The sequence below is a fragment of the Gossypium hirsutum genome, chromosome D05, assembly GCF_007990345.1.
Source record: "Gossypium hirsutum isolate 1008001.06 chromosome D05, Gossypium_hirsutum_v2.1, whole genome shotgun sequence".
Classification (NCBI taxonomy): domain Eukaryota; kingdom Viridiplantae; phylum Streptophyta; class Magnoliopsida; order Malvales; family Malvaceae; genus Gossypium; species Gossypium hirsutum.
Window position 1 is genome coordinate 3814123 of NC_053441.1, and position 17205 is coordinate 3831327.

The 17205-nt window shown below is 34.6% G+C and overlaps 3 protein-coding genes across 12 annotated transcripts; 2 read left to right on the top strand and 1 right to left on the bottom strand.

The window, feature by feature from the left end:
- The first annotated feature begins 467 nt into the window (after positions 1–467).
- Positions 468–3624, top strand: LOC107906977 (derlin-1). The gene is made up of 7 exons (XM_016834145.2): positions 468–604; positions 1179–1314; positions 1546–1619; positions 1730–1823; positions 1971–2099; positions 2206–2366; positions 3079–3624. The coding sequence occupies exons 1-7, from the start codon at positions 588–590 to the stop codon at positions 3230–3232; spliced, it is 765 nt and encodes a 254-aa protein (XP_016689634.2). The 5' UTR covers positions 468–587; the 3' UTR covers positions 3233–3624.
- A 948-nt stretch (positions 3625–4572) lies between these two features.
- Positions 4573–10634, top strand: LOC107906976 (nuclear poly(A) polymerase 4). Of its 10 annotated transcripts, XM_041093170.1 has the most exons (13): positions 4573–5170; positions 5246–5323; positions 5688–5795; positions 6199–6261; positions 6352–6513; positions 7208–7321; positions 7402–7464; positions 7556–7885; positions 7979–8143; positions 8272–9460; positions 9853–9886; positions 10012–10084; positions 10177–10634. In XM_041093170.1, the coding sequence occupies exons 1-10, from the start codon at positions 5045–5047 to the stop codon at positions 8947–8949; spliced, it is 1887 nt and encodes a 628-aa protein (XP_040949104.1). In that variant the 5' UTR covers positions 4573–5044; the 3' UTR covers positions 8950–9460; positions 9853–9886; positions 10012–10084; positions 10177–10634. The 10 variants fall into 10 exon arrangements, with proteins under 10 accessions (XP_040949104.1, XP_040949102.1, XP_016689630.1 ...); XM_041093168.1 differs by having other exon boundaries at positions 8272–9886; XM_016834141.2 differs by having other exon boundaries at positions 8272–9886; positions 10012–10054; positions 10174–10634.
- A 206-nt stretch (positions 10635–10840) lies between these two features.
- LOC107906975 (receptor-like protein kinase HSL1) lies at positions 10841–14292 on the bottom strand. The gene is made up of 2 exons (XM_016834139.2): positions 11560–14292; positions 10841–11470 (listed from the first exon to the last, which is right to left on the bottom strand). The coding sequence occupies exons 1-2, from the start codon at positions 14150–14152 to the stop codon at positions 11025–11027; spliced, it is 3039 nt and encodes a 1012-aa protein (XP_016689628.2). The 5' UTR covers positions 14153–14292; the 3' UTR covers positions 10841–11024.
- Between the last annotated feature and the right edge of the window lie 2913 nt (positions 14293–17205).

Here is a 17205-nt window from a genome sequence, read left to right on the forward strand (position 1 = left end):
CGCCTCCCAGATAGACACCACCATTGGCGCCTACTAGATAGGCACCACCATTGGCGCCTCCCAAATAGGCGCCAATACTATGTATTATACGGGTTATATATTGACCCGGGAAAATATAAAATTATATTTTATTCAAAAAAAATTTATTATTTTTTTATTCATTAACGCATATCTAATATGCTCCAATGAAAAAGTAAACTATTTTGGTAAATTTTTTTTCTGACACCCTAGTATTTTTTTTTCTATAGCATTTGTGTAAAAAACCCCCCAAAATCGTTTCAACGAGGCAAATGTGAACAACGTTGTACTGTCTCGAACTTTGCTGACAGACCATTATAAACACGCAAAAATGACAGATGGCCTGCCTCCATGTAATGACGGTGCTACTTGATTTGTCCGTGACGATTGTTAACGACCTGCATGTTACTGTGAACGTTTTATAAAGTCCTTTCATGTTTTCCTTTTTGTTTATTTAAAGTCCTTTCACCTTCGTAAAATTTTTTGAGGGTCACCTTCGTATAATTAAAAAGTACTGAAAGGAGATAATTTTGGAGAAGGTCGTCGAATCAAAGCTTTAATTTGATAAAATGTCGTCTCCAGCAGAGTAAGATTTTGAGTATTTTCCTTTTGTTTCCCCTCTCATTTTCTCTCCACGTTTACTTTTACAATTGTTGCAATATTCGAGCCTTTTATCATCAACAATTTTTTTATTATTTTCCTGCATGATTTCTGAGAATTTCTCGCTAACTAATTTACGCATTTTATTATTAATAATTTTAATTTTAATTTTAATTTTACGTCCTGGTTAATTGCATTTTTCTTTTGGTTATCTTGTGTTTGGTTGCCTAGAAAATTAAAAGAGAACATAATATAGCAGTTGTTAAATAAAATTGTCTTTTGTCTATTCTCATTTTCGTGTTATCATCTTTGTTGATGGTTTTTGTTCATCGATCTTACAATTAATCTGAAACTTTTACTTTTCTTTTTTAACATTTTAGCTGAAGTCAGGTTTTAATTGTAAAGATTTGGATTCGTTAGCCAATAGCCATGTAGGACGTGGTCGAATATCCTCTCTGTGTTTTTTTTAATAAACCAATCATCATTGCATTTTTTATTTCTTCATGACCCTCTAGTTGTTCTAATATCAATGCCATAACTTTTTATTTACTCTTTTCTAGATTCTACAAATCTCTGCCACCGATCACCAAAGCTTATGGGACTATATGTTTAATGACGACTGTAGCTTCGCATCTGGGACTATATCAACTTGAAAATATTGCATTAATCCATGAATTGGTATTTTCAGAGTTTCAGGTACTGCCTTGCCCTAATTGAAATCTAACGAAGCAAGTATACCATTTTATTATGAAGAATCTCGTTCTTTTCTGGCTCAATTGATTGACTATTTACTGAACAAAAAAATTTGATTGTGTCTTTGTTATTTATTATGTGTCACATAGCTACTTCTTGTTATTAAGTAAACTTAAACTGTTGCCATTTCCCTTTAGACTTTTTTTACGGGTGGTACTGAGTCTTTTCTTTTAGGTGTGGAGGCTTCTTACAAATTTCTTTTTTCTGGGGAACTTCTCCATGAATTTTGGAATCCGTCTCCTTATGATGTAAGTATTTAGAATAGAAGCTTGTTAGGATTAATGTTCCAAAAGTTGTGGACGTACTGGTATGTGTAACAGTATATTTATTTTTGCCCTCTCTTTACCCGTTATTGCAGTGCTAGGTATGGGGTTCAGCTGGAGCAGGGGCCGTTTCAAAGGCGGACAGCTGATTTTCTCTGGATGATGATCTTTGGAGCTATTTCATTGCTGGTGTGTATTGGAGATATACCATTTTTAGGCTCCATCTTCTACATGTCTCATAAAAGTTGGATATTATAATTTGGTGAATAAGTTTATAGATTTTTGTGCTGGAATATGGAATATATTATGATTAGTTTCTTCTTTCTTTGTGTTTAGGCATTATCAATTGTTCCAATTTTACGGGGTGCATTTCTTGGCATTTCACTGGTATTCATGCTTCTATACATCTGGAGTAGGGAGTTTCCTAACGCTCAAGTCAATATATATGGACTTGTTGCACTCAAGGTACACATAGTTACATTTCTCTGCCGCAGTTGCGCCTGAAATGTCGTAGTCGTCTTTGTACTGTTACTTGTTTGGGTCTGCTAATGCTTTTACTACTGTAACACAGGCCTTTTATCTACCGTGGGCAATGCTTGCTCTGGATGTTATTTTTGGTTCCCCCCTTGTGCCAGACCTTATGGGGATCATTGCTGGGCACTTATACTACTTTTTAACTGTTCTGCATCCTCTTGCCGGGGGAAGGAACATAATATCAACTCCTAGATTGGTGTATCCTTTTATTTTATTTTATTTTTCTCAAAGTTTTAGTTCTTGACCTCTAAGTAACACAAGAGGTTAGAGTTCCCTTATTATTTCACGTCTAGTTAGCTTTTATTCTACTGGTGAGTAAGAAGTGACGATAGAGATTATACTTCCTTTGTTCCAACTGAAAAATAGTTATATAGATTAGAAACAAAGTTTGAATCTCCTTTCATGTTTGCTTGCTATTCCGAATCCTGATAACTTTACTATTTGTCTATGAGGTTCCAAGCATGACTTAACCTCTGCCTGGTTGGCGCTTTTCCTTTCTTCTATTTGCTATTTGTCCTATGTTTTCCTTTTTTTTAAGGTCTTTTAACTTTTTGTTGAAAAGAGCAAAAAGCAAAAACACAGCGACAGGGAGCCTTGGTTTTTATGTAGAATAATAATAGTTATCTTCTCTTCTTCCATAAGGCATTTTGGGTGGAAATATTAGGTAAGTATTTTGATGTGCAGCATGCCACAAATGCTTAGAATTCCTACCTTGTTGTGGACTTATATCATCCTCATGACGTAATTTCTCATGTTCTTAAAAGGTAAATATTGTTCTTTGAATCGAATTCATAAGATTTTAGAATTTGTTCTTTCCAGAATTTGGTCGTTGTTACAACAGTTAATTGGTGTGAGAGTAGGATGTTCATGAATCTACATGCAAGAGAATTCCTTGACTCACATAATGCAGGCATAAACTTGTTGCTCGAGCCAGGCTTGAATATCCAACAAATGCTCGTGTTCCACAAGAGAGGACAACTGGTGTGGCGTTCACGGGGAGGAGTTATCGGTTGAATTCATCCACTGGTCGAGGCTTTAGCTTGAGAAGATTCTGGTCGTCTTGAACAACCCATGGTACGAAGAACAAATATCTTATGCCCTTTACATACCATGTGGCAGAATGTGATTGCTGGGGCGCTAAATAGGAACATGAAAAAGGGCAGAAAATTTACCATTCTGGTATGGAAGTTACAAATGCTATTAGCAATCGTTCAGATGATTTTAGATGCTATTTTAGGCTTTGTATAGCATGTTTTGATCAGGAGGAGGGTTAGATCTTAAACTAGTAGAAATCTGATTTGATTCCGTTTTACAAACATTTTTAAACATTTTATTTTTATTTTTTATGCTGTACAAAAGTTTCGGTGTTATTATTCAGTAAAAGAAAAAGGTCATTTACCTTGTAATAAACTAATAATTTTGTAATCCTTTAATAATTAATATTTGTTTATTTTAATTTTGATTTTATTATTCAGTAAAATAGTGTTGAGCCGCAAGGGATTCAAAACTCTCCTCTAAAATTGAGTTTTTCCTGTGGAAGTGTGTTCTTTCAATTCTTCCTACTTGTGGCTTTTTATCTGTAGAATGCTAGTTATTATCGCTTTATACTAATTCTTAGTCAAGCATCTAGAAAAGGTAATGAAAAATAATAATATTACAGGATAAATTGATAGTGCCATTAAAAAAATTCATGTCACATTAAAAAAATTACTTACATATTGAAAATAAATTTTCGATTATGGATATTAGATTCTAAAATTATTTGGTACTATTTTAGAGAAGTAGAGTGAAAGTTTTATATATATTTGCTTATTATATGGTTTTTATGATATTTTAAACTGATCACTTGAGCAACTGATTTAGGTAAGATACTATGTAAGGAAGATTATTATTATTTTTTACAATATTATCAATTCAACTTCAATTATTAAATTTAAAAAATAATTTTTTTATAAAATTAAAAAAAAAATTCAAATGTAAAAATAAATAGAAATTAAGGTTAAAAATGAATTTAGCTTGAATGGATGAACTTTTGTTCATGCTTATTTGTTTAGAATTTTACATTTCATTTCTATTAAATAAGCAAATTCGCAGACATTAATTTAATATATTTACAAGTATGTTCTTAAATATAATTAAATATGATCAGGAAAAATAAACAAAAATAAATAAATAAATTAACAAATAAACATATTTTAGATATAAAATAATTAAATATAAATATAAATATAAATAATTATATTATAAATATTAATTATTATTAATTAATTATATAATAACCAAACAACAAATAAATTTGTAAATAAAATACACAAACTTTATTTATTTTAATGGAATAATTCATGAATTGTTTATCAACTCCTCCATATTTATTGCTATAGTGAAAGCATAATTATACTAAAAAAAAAATTAAACCAGAAAAAAAAATTAAACCCTACCAAACAGTCCCTTAACCGACCGAAACGGCAAAAGCCCTCCACTCTTTCAAGTTCCACCCTTCTCCATTTCTCTCTCGCGTCATTGTGCACTGTTCTACGAAGTGGAGTTTAGATCTGTTTGAAATTTCGTGTTTGAGCTTCTTCGTTGAATCTCCCAAACAGTTTCAACGAATTTGGGTTCTGATCCGCTCTCCGTTAGTTTCTTTTTTTACTCAGAATTGCATCCGCAAAAAAAGAGAAAAAAAAATCGGAACTTTTCATTTTTCAATTTCTTCTGTTTTTTTTCTTGCGGTTCATGTTCTAATCTAAATTCCTTTATGATTTGCTGAATTGGTTTGATCCCCATTATTGTTGCTTGAAATTGTATCGATTTGTTTGTTAAATCCAAACTTGCGTGTTTTCCGGGTGGTGTATTGAGTTCGTTTAGTACTATAACCGATGGATTCTCGGAACCCGAACGGATCTTTGCCGCTATCACCACCTCCGAAGTACGGAATCACGAAACCGATTTCCCTCTCGGGGCCAAGTGAGGCTGATGTTCAGCGGAATACGGAATTAGAAAAGGTAATATCTGTTTGTTTTTTAGGATGGTTATTTTTAATGATAATTCAATTTACGGGTTTTTCTTTATTTCTGTAGTTTTTGATAGAGTCAGGGCTTTACGAGAGCAAAGAAGAAGCCGCGAAAAGAGAGGAGGTTCTTGGCCGCATCACTGAGGTAATTAGCAAATAATTGATGTTTGCTTTGCTTAAATGAAGAAAAAATCCACTAGTTGTTGATACATTGCTGTTTTTTGGGGACTATCGGTTCCTGCTCGACTTATGAATTGACTAGAATAGTTGTTTGTACTTTCTGTTTTGGGATTATTTGTTCATGTTTGACTTAGGAGTTGACTAAGCGCCTAGTTGGCTTGCATGTTATGGTGGTTTCATGGTGATATAAATCTTGAATTTCTTTTAAACCAGTTATGAAATATAAATGCAGCACAGATGGATTAGCATGCTCCTCTGTCGGTAAAAGATTATTTATCAGACTTAATTTCTTGGTATGGATCTGAAAATGTTAATTGTTTTCTTTATAGATTGTAAAAATATGGGTAAAGCAATTAACTCGTCAAAGGGGCTATACTGATCAGATGGTGGAGGAAGCAAAGGCTGTCATTTTTACTTTTGGATCTTACCGTTTAGGGGTAAGTATGAATTCCTAATTCTCGCTATTTCGTTAACTTCTGTTTCACTCTTTCTGAAATTTCTTTGCAATCATAGAAAAATGCTATGTAAATCTTGTATGCTTGTTTAGCTTGTTTTGTCAGGATTTATAAGTTCGAATTTTTTAGAAGAAAAGTCCTAGATTTACTGTAGAAAGAAGGTGCCTTTATGCAATGTCATCTGGTATTAGGTTATTGATGAAATTCTAACAATGATGCTTTGCTTTATTAAGTTCTCTTGGTTGGCATGTTCTTTTTCTTTGTCTCTTCCAATTGCCATTATGTTAATTCTGTTTTTAGTTTGTTGTGTTTTTCTTGTCTGTCTCACAAGTAAATAAAATATTTGAATTAGTATTGACAAGCAAAAAGTAACTATTTTTGACAGGTACATGGACCTGGGGCTGATATTGACACTTTGTGTGTTGGGCCTTCTTACGTGAATCGAGAGGTGTTCTTAGTCTGGCTAATTCCTTTGTTTACCTTGAACTTAAGTTGGTGGGAATTTATTTTGAGTTTTACTAATATTTAATTTGACCAGGAAGACTTCTTCATCATTTTGCATGATATTCTGGCTGAAATGGAAGAAGTAACTGAACTCCAGCCGGTTCCAGATGCTCATGTCCCAGTAATGAAATTTAAGTTCCAAGGGATTTCGATTGATCTTCTTTATGCTAGTATATCTCTTTTGGTTGTTCCAGATGTAAGTTTGTTGTCCCTTTGATGATTCTTTGGAGTTATACTCATCTCGACTCTACTGGATCACTTATATTCAAGTAAAAGCCAAGAAGGATTTGCTTTACATGTTGCATGTTGTTGCAAATTCTTTGATAAAGATATCTTTCTGCCTCTCACGTTTTCTTTTCTTGATTTGTTGTCAGCTATACCTTATTGCATTTTCTTTCTAATTTTTTTATATATCTATTAGCCACTATTAACTATCATATTATCCTTCTTAAGTATGGTCAAGATTGTCTGCCTTTGAGTTTTTGTAGCTCAATAGATACATCCTAATATATGAGTTTTTGTAGCAGTTCCTTAGTTTTTCTTTTCCTTGATGTTGCTTTTTATCCAAGAAAAGGAGAAAAAAAGGGGGGCTCATTTAGATGAATTTGTTAGATTGGGATCAAAATGAATTTGACCTGGAGTTTTAAGGCCTTGGAATATTTTAACTGAATTTCTGGTTGAGAATAATGTTACCTTTGCTGAAGGGACTGACCAATATAGAATTTTGATAATATGATGAAAATGTAAAATTTGCAGTGTAACCCCTATGATATATATATGCATATATAATTGATAAAAGTTAAAGTTTGTAGCATTATGTCTAGAAAATCCATTGCATGTTTAGTTGTTCTCTAGTTTGGTATTTATAATATTTTTCAATTAATGAACAGGACCTTGACATCTCATGTGTGTCTGTGCTTCATAATGTTGATGAGCAAAGTGTTCGAAGTCTTAATGGGTGCAGGGTTGCTGATCAAATCCTTAAACTTGTTCCAAATATTGAGGTGAATATGTTGTACACCTATCTGCACACGTTTTATATTTTTCTCATTTTACAGTTTCCTAATCTGTTGCATAATTATAGCACTTCCGCACAGCACTTAGATGTTTGAAGTTTTGGGCCAAAAGGCGTGGTGTTTATTCCAATGTAAGATTGGTATAACCTGTTTGTTTTTCATTAGTTTCTTCACTTTCATATTATGTTCTTAATTTTTTTTTTTGTTTTTAATTGTTTATAGGTTACTGGATTTCTAGGAGGTGTAAATTGGGCTCTTCTTGTCGCACGCATTTGCCAGCTTTATCCCAATGCAATACCTAGTATGCTGCTTTCTCGATTTTTTAGAGTATATACTCAGTGGAGGTGGCCCAACCCAGTTATGTTATGTTCGATAGAAGAGGATGAACTTGGCTTTCCTGTCTGGGATCCTCGGAAGAATCCTCGGGACCGGTTTCATCATATGCCAATAATAACTCCTGCATACCCTTGCATGAATTCTAGTTACAATGTCTCTGTAAGCACCCTTCGTGTTATAATGGAACAGTTCCAATGTGGTAATGGAATATGTGAGGTGAGATAATACAAGGTTATTCTATTTAGGTCTAGCTGCCTATTCTGAATTTTGAACTATTGATTACTCATCTTTTTAATTGTTTGTATATAGGAGATTGAGCTAAACAAAGCTCAATGGAATACTTTGTTTGAACGATATCTTTTCTTTGAGGCATACAAAAACTATCTACAAGTTGACATTGTTTCAGCAGATGCTGATGACTTGCTGGCTTGGAAAGGCTGGACGGAGTCGCGGCTTAGACTGCTTACCTTAAAGGTAAACCACTGGAGGAGTACTCTATTGAGCTTTAAACCTCTTTTGCTTATCATTATGATGACTTGTAAGATGACAGTTCAGTGCATTAAGATTTTTTTCTTTCCCATGGTTTCTACATCGCTCTACAGATAGAGCGGGACACAAATGGAATGTTGCAGTGTCATCCTTACCCAAATGAGTATGTAGATAAATCCAAGCTGTTCCCACATTGTTCTTTCTTCATGGGCTTGCAAAGGAAAGAGGGAGTGAATGGTCAAGAAGGTCAACAATTTGACATACGTGGAACAGTCGATGAGTTCAGACAAGAGATAAGCATGTACATGTATTGGAAACCAGGAATGGATATTTATGTTTCTCATGTTCGTAGAAGGCAGCTCCCTGCCTTTGTTTTCCCTGATGGATATAGACGGCCTCGAACATTGAGGCATCCGAGCCAGCATACTGAAAAAGCTTGTGAAGATGTCACAAGGTCACAATCTGGTTCTGCAGAAAGACGAATTAAGAGAAAACATGATGATGAGGCAGTAGATGAAAAACTGAGCAAACCTAGAGACTGTAATACAAGCAACTTTGGAGGAACATCTCATATTAGCATTGGTCAAGAAGCTAAACTAGAGCACCTAAGAACTGGGGATGTTGATGGCAATTCTGTTGATAGGCTGTTAGACCGAGATAAAAGATACGAGGAGATTACCATTCAACAGGCTAGAACTGATGGTCAGGGGTCCCACACCATATGTGGGCTGACTTCTTTACATGTAGATAATTTGTCAATAGTTAGAAATGTAGGGTCACAGGAACAGTGAGTGAACCCAGCTGTGTAAAGTCAGCTAAACAGATGGGTGAACCTGTTAGACAGGAGTAGCTTTCTTCATCTGAAGTTCCTGATTCTGAAACAAGGGAAATATACAGGCCTGGCTTGAATGGGAAAACGGGGGATTTTGCATCAGCTTACATGGACAATGAAGAGATTGGATCTTCTATGAGAATTTTAAACTGGAAAAGTGGTGATGTTGGGGTTGATCAAGAGGTGGTCAAACCATGTGATCAAACAGCAGTAGTTGAAACTGCTGAAAGCGTATGTGGGTCTAGTTCCGATGTGCAGAACCTCAATTACGGGGTGAGTTTCTTTGTTTGATGTGTTTGAGTTAAAAAGATTGTAGCATAAGGCCGTGAGAACACGGAACATTCTGGAGATAGCGAGTCAGGGATCAATGCAGGCTGCTATAATGCGGTACAGATTTGGATTCACTTATGGAAAATGGACATCTGAATGCTGGTGTTGTTTTCCTAAACAGCTTGTCTGAAGGACTAAAGGTTTTGAATTTAACTTCTGGACATAAATTACTTAATTTATCATCTACCTCATAGTAGCTGGTTTTCTTACAGTTTTGTTTTCTACTTAGGATGCCTTTTTTTGTTCCGTGTCTTTGTAGTTGAGACATTGTGACTCTCAATCCTGGTTTTTGTACTTTATTCTTGAGTAATGAGGTTTTGAGCACCTAAATGATATTAACTTGATGTTTAATGGTGCAGGAACAAAATATCAGATGACTTCAAGGATCTTATTTCTAATTATTTTTCTCTAGGAATTCTTTCAGCTACTTCATTTATTCATTGAAATTTTGTCTAGTTGTCTCTTCCTAAGCTTTTTATCATGTTAATTCTTTGCCCAGTCAATCTCCTAACTGGTGCATATGTGGTGGCAGGTCCTGCACCACCATCATACGTGCTCTGTTTCCAGTAATTGTGCTTAAGACCCTGACTCTGTTTTGTGTCTAAGACTCAGCTACTTTACCCTCTCTCTTTTTTGACTGTTCTTGTGGACGTAACTGCCCATTTGTACTTCCATTTTGTTGTACACGCAGATTTTGCAGTTATGAAGGCTACAAATTCTCAAGATGGAGCTAGGTTAGAAACTTTGTAGAAGCCAGTAATGAGGCATGCATTTTTGGAACTCTTTCTTTGTTTATGCAATTTGTCACGTCTTTATGCTGATTTCTTCTTTTTGGTTTTTTGTTAATTTGTAGCAGGTTGAGTTTGAAGTCAATGGCACTATGTACTGTGGATGGTGCATTGGGAGAATCTTTGTTTCCAAAGGATTAAGGCCAGCGTCTTGTAAGTGTTACTCTATTTGCTGGCTTACATTATGGATTTACAGGTACACTGTAGTGGCAGCATATTTGGCCATGCGGATCCATTCTTTGCCTGTTCTGTTTAGGCGTAACGTGCTGTGTGGTTTTAGTTTGGAGGAGCAAAGTAACTTTATGAATGCTGGTGTGTTTTGAAGACTCGACTAAATCTCATTTTTGCATCACTTGAGCGCTGTGGCACGCTAGCCTCTATTTATTGAACAAATCATTCATATTCCATCAAGAAATTGTAAATTGAATAGGAGTGTTGCTTGTATCATTTAGATAAATTTTTGGTAGACTTATGTAGTCCAGTATACTTGTAATACAGTTTCATCAATGTTCTCTAATTAACTTTAGTCTCTCCTTCCCATTGTATACTTTATTACCTGTTCTGATGGTAAGAATTCCGAAGTGTAGTTTCACTTCTCAGTTGTGAAATAAAATGTTGGCAGGATCATTTGATCTGTCTAAACCTTTAAAAATTCAGTCATGTTTTTAAATGGTTTATTACTAGTATTTTGAGTTGGATCCTTAGACATTCAAAACCGGAACGGAAGATTGATTGAAAAGAAGGAAAATTTATGATAGCCAAAATCATGTTCAGCTAGACTACAACTAACCTAAGCTAATGATACATTCTGCATACATACACTGATCCCATGTTAATGTAGAAATAAACAATCAAAGCCCCCCACTCATGGGATTCCTTTTGACATGGGCGTCCATGTTCCTTTTTGTATTGTCAATCAGACATTGTAAATCATGCTGTCATCTTCGTTGGATACCTTCTTACTGTTCTTGTAACTGGAAAGGTAAGTGGCAGTGCCAAGAAGTGGAGCTACATCAATGTCGCTAACCTTTTTTTTGGCTCCTTTACCATCCTCCGGACAACAGCTACGAAGGACATGCAAAACTTCTTTCATGGAAGGCCTGGTAGAAGGAGATTCACGCGTACACACAATTCCTACCTTGTATACCATTTTAATTTCTTCCAAGTAAGGTGATTCTCCTATCTCTGGATCAAGTATTTCAACTACTGGCTTATCTTCTGAGAAGTGCTGCCACGCCCATTGTACTAAGCTCATATTCTGATCCGTGCTATTGGCTTCTCTTCCTGTCACCAATTCCAGGAGTACCACGCCAAAGCTGTAAACATCTATCTTTGCATTCACTTTTGTTGTATATGCGTGCTCTGTTATTCAAATGGCATTTTGTGTTAAAACAGGATTCCACTTTTTCTGATTCAAGGAGGATATATCGATCAAGTTAGAGGATATTTACCTGGGGCGAGGTAACCGAAAGATCCTGCAACTACAGACATTGTGTGAGAACTTGCATGCCTAGTTAGCATCTTAGCAAGTCCAAAATCTGCAATTTTTGCCTTGAATTCGGAGTCTAATAAGATATTGCTCGACTTCACATCACGATGAATGATTGGTGTTGGACACTCATGGTGCATGTAGCATAGCCCCTGAGCAGCTCCAACAGCAATTTGCAACCTTGTTGGCCAATCCAAAACTGAACCCATCCTTGACATTGGTGATCTCTTATTCCCATGAAGCCATTTATCAAGGCTCTGATTTTCCATGTACTCGTATACCAGAAGCTTTGAATCTTCACTGGAAATGCAACACAACAACTTCACTATGTTGGAATGGCGAATGCTGCCCAGTATTTCAACTTCAGCTAAAAACTCTTTCTCAAGCTTGTAATCTAGTTTCTTACTATTCCAGATTTTCTTCACAGCAACAAATTCATTATTACGGTTAACAACAATTCGATAAACCTTCCCCGATCCACCACTTCCGATGAGATTGTTATCTGTCAAATTGGTCAATATGTTTCCTTCGCTGAAATCCAATATCTGGAACGAAGTCAACTTCCATGTTGCTAGATCCTGTCTGCGCTTTTTCCTCCTGTAGTCTCGAACTATGAAGAAGCTCAACACAAGGATAGCTATGGAAACAAAGATGGAAATTGTTAGAATGATGGCAAGATATCCAGAGGACAACCTCTTGCTATGACGGTGTTTGGAACTGCAATCCGGAAGTTTTATGATCGAATTATCTGCGCATAGACCAGCATTGTTCAGAAAACTGTTATTATATGCAAGGTTATCTAACTGACTCGGGATCCTGCCGACAAGTTGATTAGATGACAAGTTGAGTGAAGTTAGCCTCATGTTGCCAATGCCAGGAGGAATTCCACCAGAGAATTGGTTTTCTGATAAATCCAAGTTAAGCAGATTAGGTAATGAACCAATCGCAGCAGGGATTTCACCAGAAAGCTTGTTGTTAGAGACATCTAATGTAGTCAACGATCTCCATGAAATTATTTCAGATGGTAATTCACCAGAAAAATCATTACCGTCGAGAAGCAGAGTTGTAAGGTCAGAAAGATACGTTATCTCCTTTGGGATTTTGCCTGAAAACAAATTGTTGCTAACCTGAAAAACGACCAAATTTGTCCATGTTGCAACGGTGACCGGAATTTCACCGGAGAACTTGTTGTCACTAATTTCCACCCTCGACAGATTCCATGCAAGTTGACTTGGTAGTTTGCCCGAAAAAGAATTGTTGCTTAACATCAAGGACGATAAATTGAAGGTTGTCCATATTCCTTGAGGGATCTCGCCTGAGAAATTGTTGTTTTGAAGCTGAAATGTGCGTAGAGTGGGGCAATTTCCAAGCGACTTAGGTACTTGCCCGCTGAGCTGATTTGTATGAGCAACCACTCCTTGCAGAACACCTCCAGCACATAAATTTTCAGGCAGTTGACCACTGAACTGATTCTCTGACACCTCGAACCCTTCGAGCTTCGAATGAAGGCCGAACTCCGGTGGGAAAATACCAGTCAAATTGTTGTCAAAAACACGGAAATCTCTCAGTGCAGGAAGAAGACCAATGCTTGTTGGCAACTCTCCCGTTAACCTGTTCGAGAACAGGCTTAAAAAGTCCAGATATTGTAACTTCCCAAAATCCTCTGGAATGGAGCCAGTCAAAGTATTCATCGAAAGATCAATTTCTTTTAAATTCAACGCTTCAACGGGTTTTGGTATCTCACCGGACAGATTATTCTTGAAGAGATAAACATGCGTTAGATTCTTCAAAGAAAACAGCCTACTAGGAATTGGACCTTCCAAGTTGTTTCTAGCTAAGTCCAAGTGCTGCAGATTGGTAAGGTTGTTGAAAGATTCAGGGATTTCGCCTATCAGATTGGTGAATGTCATCCACAAAAAGGACAACTTCGTTAACTGACCAAATTCCTGAGGTATCTTCATGGGGGTAAAGTCATTATAAGCCAAACCCAAAACCTCGAGATTGGATAAGTTTCCAATTTCCTTAGGAAATGTCCCGTTGAACTGGGTTTGGTACATGTACAAGGTTTGCAACTCTGGTAGTCTTCCAATACTTGGTGGAATATTACCAGAGAAATTATTAGCACCAACATCCAAGTAAACCAGAGCTGACAACCGGTCAATCTCGTCAGGAATTGGACCAACAAAATAGTTTTGAGAGAGGTCTAAGGTCTGGAGCTTTGAACAATTGTAAAGAGCTGGGAACTCTCCAGGGATGTAATTGAAAGCAAGGTCAAGGAAAGTGAGGTTTCTAAGGTCGCATATTGTTGAAGGAATCGGTGTGGTAATGTTCTTGTCACGGAGATGAACTTCGGTGACAGAATTGGCGGTGCAGTTGATCTCCGGCCAATCGCACGGTGAGGAAGATGAGTTCCAGGATTGAAGGAATGGTGGATTGCCCAGTTGCTGTTTAAAGTTGAGAAGAACATCTCGTTCGGCATTTATGTCTTGTGAGGTTACTTTGAAGGCTGTAGAGATGAAAAGAAGGAAGAGAAAGGATAAGCTTAGTTCAGACATGTTTCAACACAGCCTGTTTCTAAGTTTTGTATGAGAACGAAACAGACTTCGACGTTGGCAGGAGGAGGATTTGGGATATTCATTGGTTTCTATGATTATAAGTAAGCCAATTTACAACCAAAAATAAAACTTTTAAGTTAGCCTTTTTTGTTGGTTTCTGTGTGTTTTTTACTTGCATTTCATTGGTTTGACATAGATTCTTTTTAATTTGGGTTGACTTAAAAAATTATATTATGAAATTGACTGTATTTTACTCCTTTATTAAAAATATACAGTAAATAAATTATTTTATTAAAGATTTCATTTATTTTTTATGTTAAAAATTTATCTTTATAATTATTTTATCAGTTACTGTAGTTTTTAACAATAAAATTGAATAAATTTTTTTTATAAAAATGACTAATTTACGATTAGATTTAACATAAAAATTAATTTATCTATTTTTTTAATTATATGATTTAGTTATAAATTAAATTTTGTTGTACTTTAAAACATGGTCGGACTTATTGTAATCATATTTTTTTAAGTTATTGTATTGATTGATTTTAAAATGAATAAAAGTTTTAAAATTTTATTATAAAATAAGTAATAAAAATTTAAGTCACAATCAAACTTAATAGTGCCACCCAATAGTGTTTACCAATTAATCAAATAACACTATTGGTATTAATAAATAAATAACCCAAATTAAGACAAATGAGTCTGCTTTGGATAATATACTAAATAAACTCTACACGTTTTCATTTCATATAAGTAACTCCTTAGATTTTTATTACATAAAAAAGCTCTTGAAACTTTAGTCAATACCCAAATAAGTCATTAAACATTAAGAAAAACTCTTAAAATTTAATTAGTGCCCAAATAACTCCTTAATCTTTTACTTATATCCAACTGAATTATTACTATGTGAAAGTAAACTATTATTCCATATTGTATTTTAAAAATATTTAATATCTAATATTATTAAAAATCTCATGCTAGCATACATGAATTCATTTTTAATAGTAGAAATGAATAATTTTTTTAAAAAATGACCAATTTTCTTTAATTATTTTTTTGGTAGAGGGAAAAAAATACAAAGGGGCTCTATGGAAATTTTACCGAATGAAGGTTTTTCTTGGTGTGTGTGAAGAATATTGGGCAAATAGTCAACCAAGGTGTGCTGCTTTACTTGAGCCGAAGCCCGCTTGGCCGCATCGTTAGTTGGCTATGGGCAATCACAAGGACATAATCAAGCCAAAAGCTTCGGGCCAGCTTAAGCTGAAGCTTCAGTCAATCACAAGATTTTCAAGTCGGTCAATAAATAAGGACGTCAGCGTTGATGCAAGTGCAACACGGGTGTTCCATGAACAAAAAAAAAACAAAAACGAAAAAGCGTTGATTGTTTTAACGCAAAACAGTGGATAAAGTTGTTCCAAGTACCCATACTTTTTTATTACATGAATTTATTATTTAACTTTTTATATTTTTATAATTCTTTTTCTCATGCGCCAAAAGGAATTATTTTTCTCATAACATTTTGAATTAAATAATTATGCAACCTTTAAAATTATAAAGGTATAGTTAGTAAATTTAAAATTAGGTTATTTCTATCATTTAATTTTTTTTGTTAATATGATTATCGTTAGTAAAGAAATTAATCAAAATGGTCACTCAACCATTAAATTTATCTTTTCCTTCTAATTGAGAAATCGAATGAGAATAAGGATAGAGTCCTTTTCTACATGTTAATATCAATACCGAAAACAATGAAATTTATAGTAAGAGAAAAATCCGTCGACTTTAAAAATTGTGAGGGTTCAAGTCCCTCTATCCCCAACCCCAAAAAGCCCGTTTACTGTCTATTTATTTTATCTTACCATTTTTGTTAGTGGTTCAAAGTTCCTTATGTTTCTCATTCATCCTATTCTTTGCAGTTTTACAAGCGTATCCTAACATGGCAGAATTTTGTTCTCTTATCACAAGTCTTGTGATATAGTGTGGTATATTGTGATATGTATATGGTATGCGTAGAAATCTCTTGAGCAAAGAATACCTATTTGAATGATTCATAATACATATGATTACTCATATGGAAATTTACAAAGTCTTCCTTTTGAAGATCCAAGAAATTCTTGTTCGTGACTTTTAATTTAATACTTTTTCGTTTTTTTTATTTTCATTTTTAATTGACCCAAGTCATAATCACTGATTCTCATTTAAAGATGTTGTTATTCCTGACGAGTTTAAAAGTAAAAAAAAATCTCAAAATTAAGCCACATCGGCAATGAGATTAAGAAATAAGAGCACAAAAATCTAAAGCTTTAGAGTGGCATTTGAAGAGGAGGCCTTGGGTTTCGCTTTGGTGGTTTTGGATCAACAATCTAATGCTGAAGAAAATATTGAACAATCACAACAACAATTGTGAGAAGCAAGAATTGTGGGTAAGGAGAAGAAAAGAGAAGGGAAACATAAAAAAATAGGAAGAAAGAAGAAGCGTCCCTCCACATTGTTAATTAACAAGATAATGTTCACTAACGATGATTTAACGTGGAAAATTATGGCATTTTTAAGAGAAACGACATCTAAAAGAGGAAAAAAAATGAAAGCATTCAATTAAATTTAATTAAGTGTTGAATTTAATCAAACTTTTTAACACAATGATTAAACTAATACTTTTTTAGACGATAAAAATAAAAATGATTTAATTTTAAAATCCCTTAAAAAAACGAAAGAATAGTTTACCCCTCATAAAAAAAAAACCGAAAGGAATAGATACCCAAAATTATAGTCTACAAAAACATGACAGAGAAGTAATGAGATTCGTATATATTTCTTACACCTAATTAATTTCTTGTTTGAAAAACATAAAAATAATGAATAGTTAGTTGACTATTCAATTCGCTATGTTTTTCGGTCAAACTGTTGAATATATCTACGTTTTGATTTAACAATACTTTTTTAAAGTTCATTTCGCACGCTTTCATCTAGAAAGGGCAGAAAAAAGAGATTACGATAATGATTGGCCGACTGTTCCTTTGAAAATTTTGGAAAATAATTTTTCATATTATCTA

What these genes read in the sequence shown, in the direction of transcription:
- LOC107906977 (XM_016834145.2), top strand. An exon ending in GGAATCCGTCTCCTTATGAT is followed by an intron (nt 1,620 to 1,729) that starts GTAAGTATTTAG and finishes CCGTTATTGCAG; the next exon opens with TGCTAGGTATGGGGTTCAGC. An exon ending in ATGGACTTGTTGCACTCAAG is followed by an intron (nt 2,100 to 2,205) that starts GTACACATAGTT and finishes ACTGTAACACAG; the next exon opens with GCCTTTTATCTACCGTGGGC.
- LOC107906976 (XM_041093167.1), top strand. Translation starts at nt 5,045, where the DNA reads ATGGATTCTCGGAACCCGAACGGATCTTTGCCGCTATCACCACCTCCG. An exon ending in GGAATACGGAATTAGAAAAG is followed by an intron (nt 5,171 to 5,245) that starts GTAATATCTGTT and finishes TTATTTCTGTAG; the next exon opens with TTTTTGATAGAGTCAGGGCT. An exon ending in CTTCTTACGTGAATCGAGAG is followed by an intron (nt 6,262 to 6,351) that starts GTGTTCTTAGTC and finishes TAATTTGACCAG; the next exon opens with GAAGACTTCTTCATCATTTT.
- LOC107906975 (XM_016834139.2), bottom strand. Translation starts at nt 14,152, where the DNA reads ATGTCTGAACTAAGCTTATCCTTTCTCTTCCTTCTTTTCATCTCTACA. An exon ending in TTTCGGTTACCTCGCCCCAG is followed by an intron (nt 11,471 to 11,559) that starts GTAAATATCCTC and finishes TTTGAATAACAG; the next exon opens with AGCACGCATATACAACAAAA.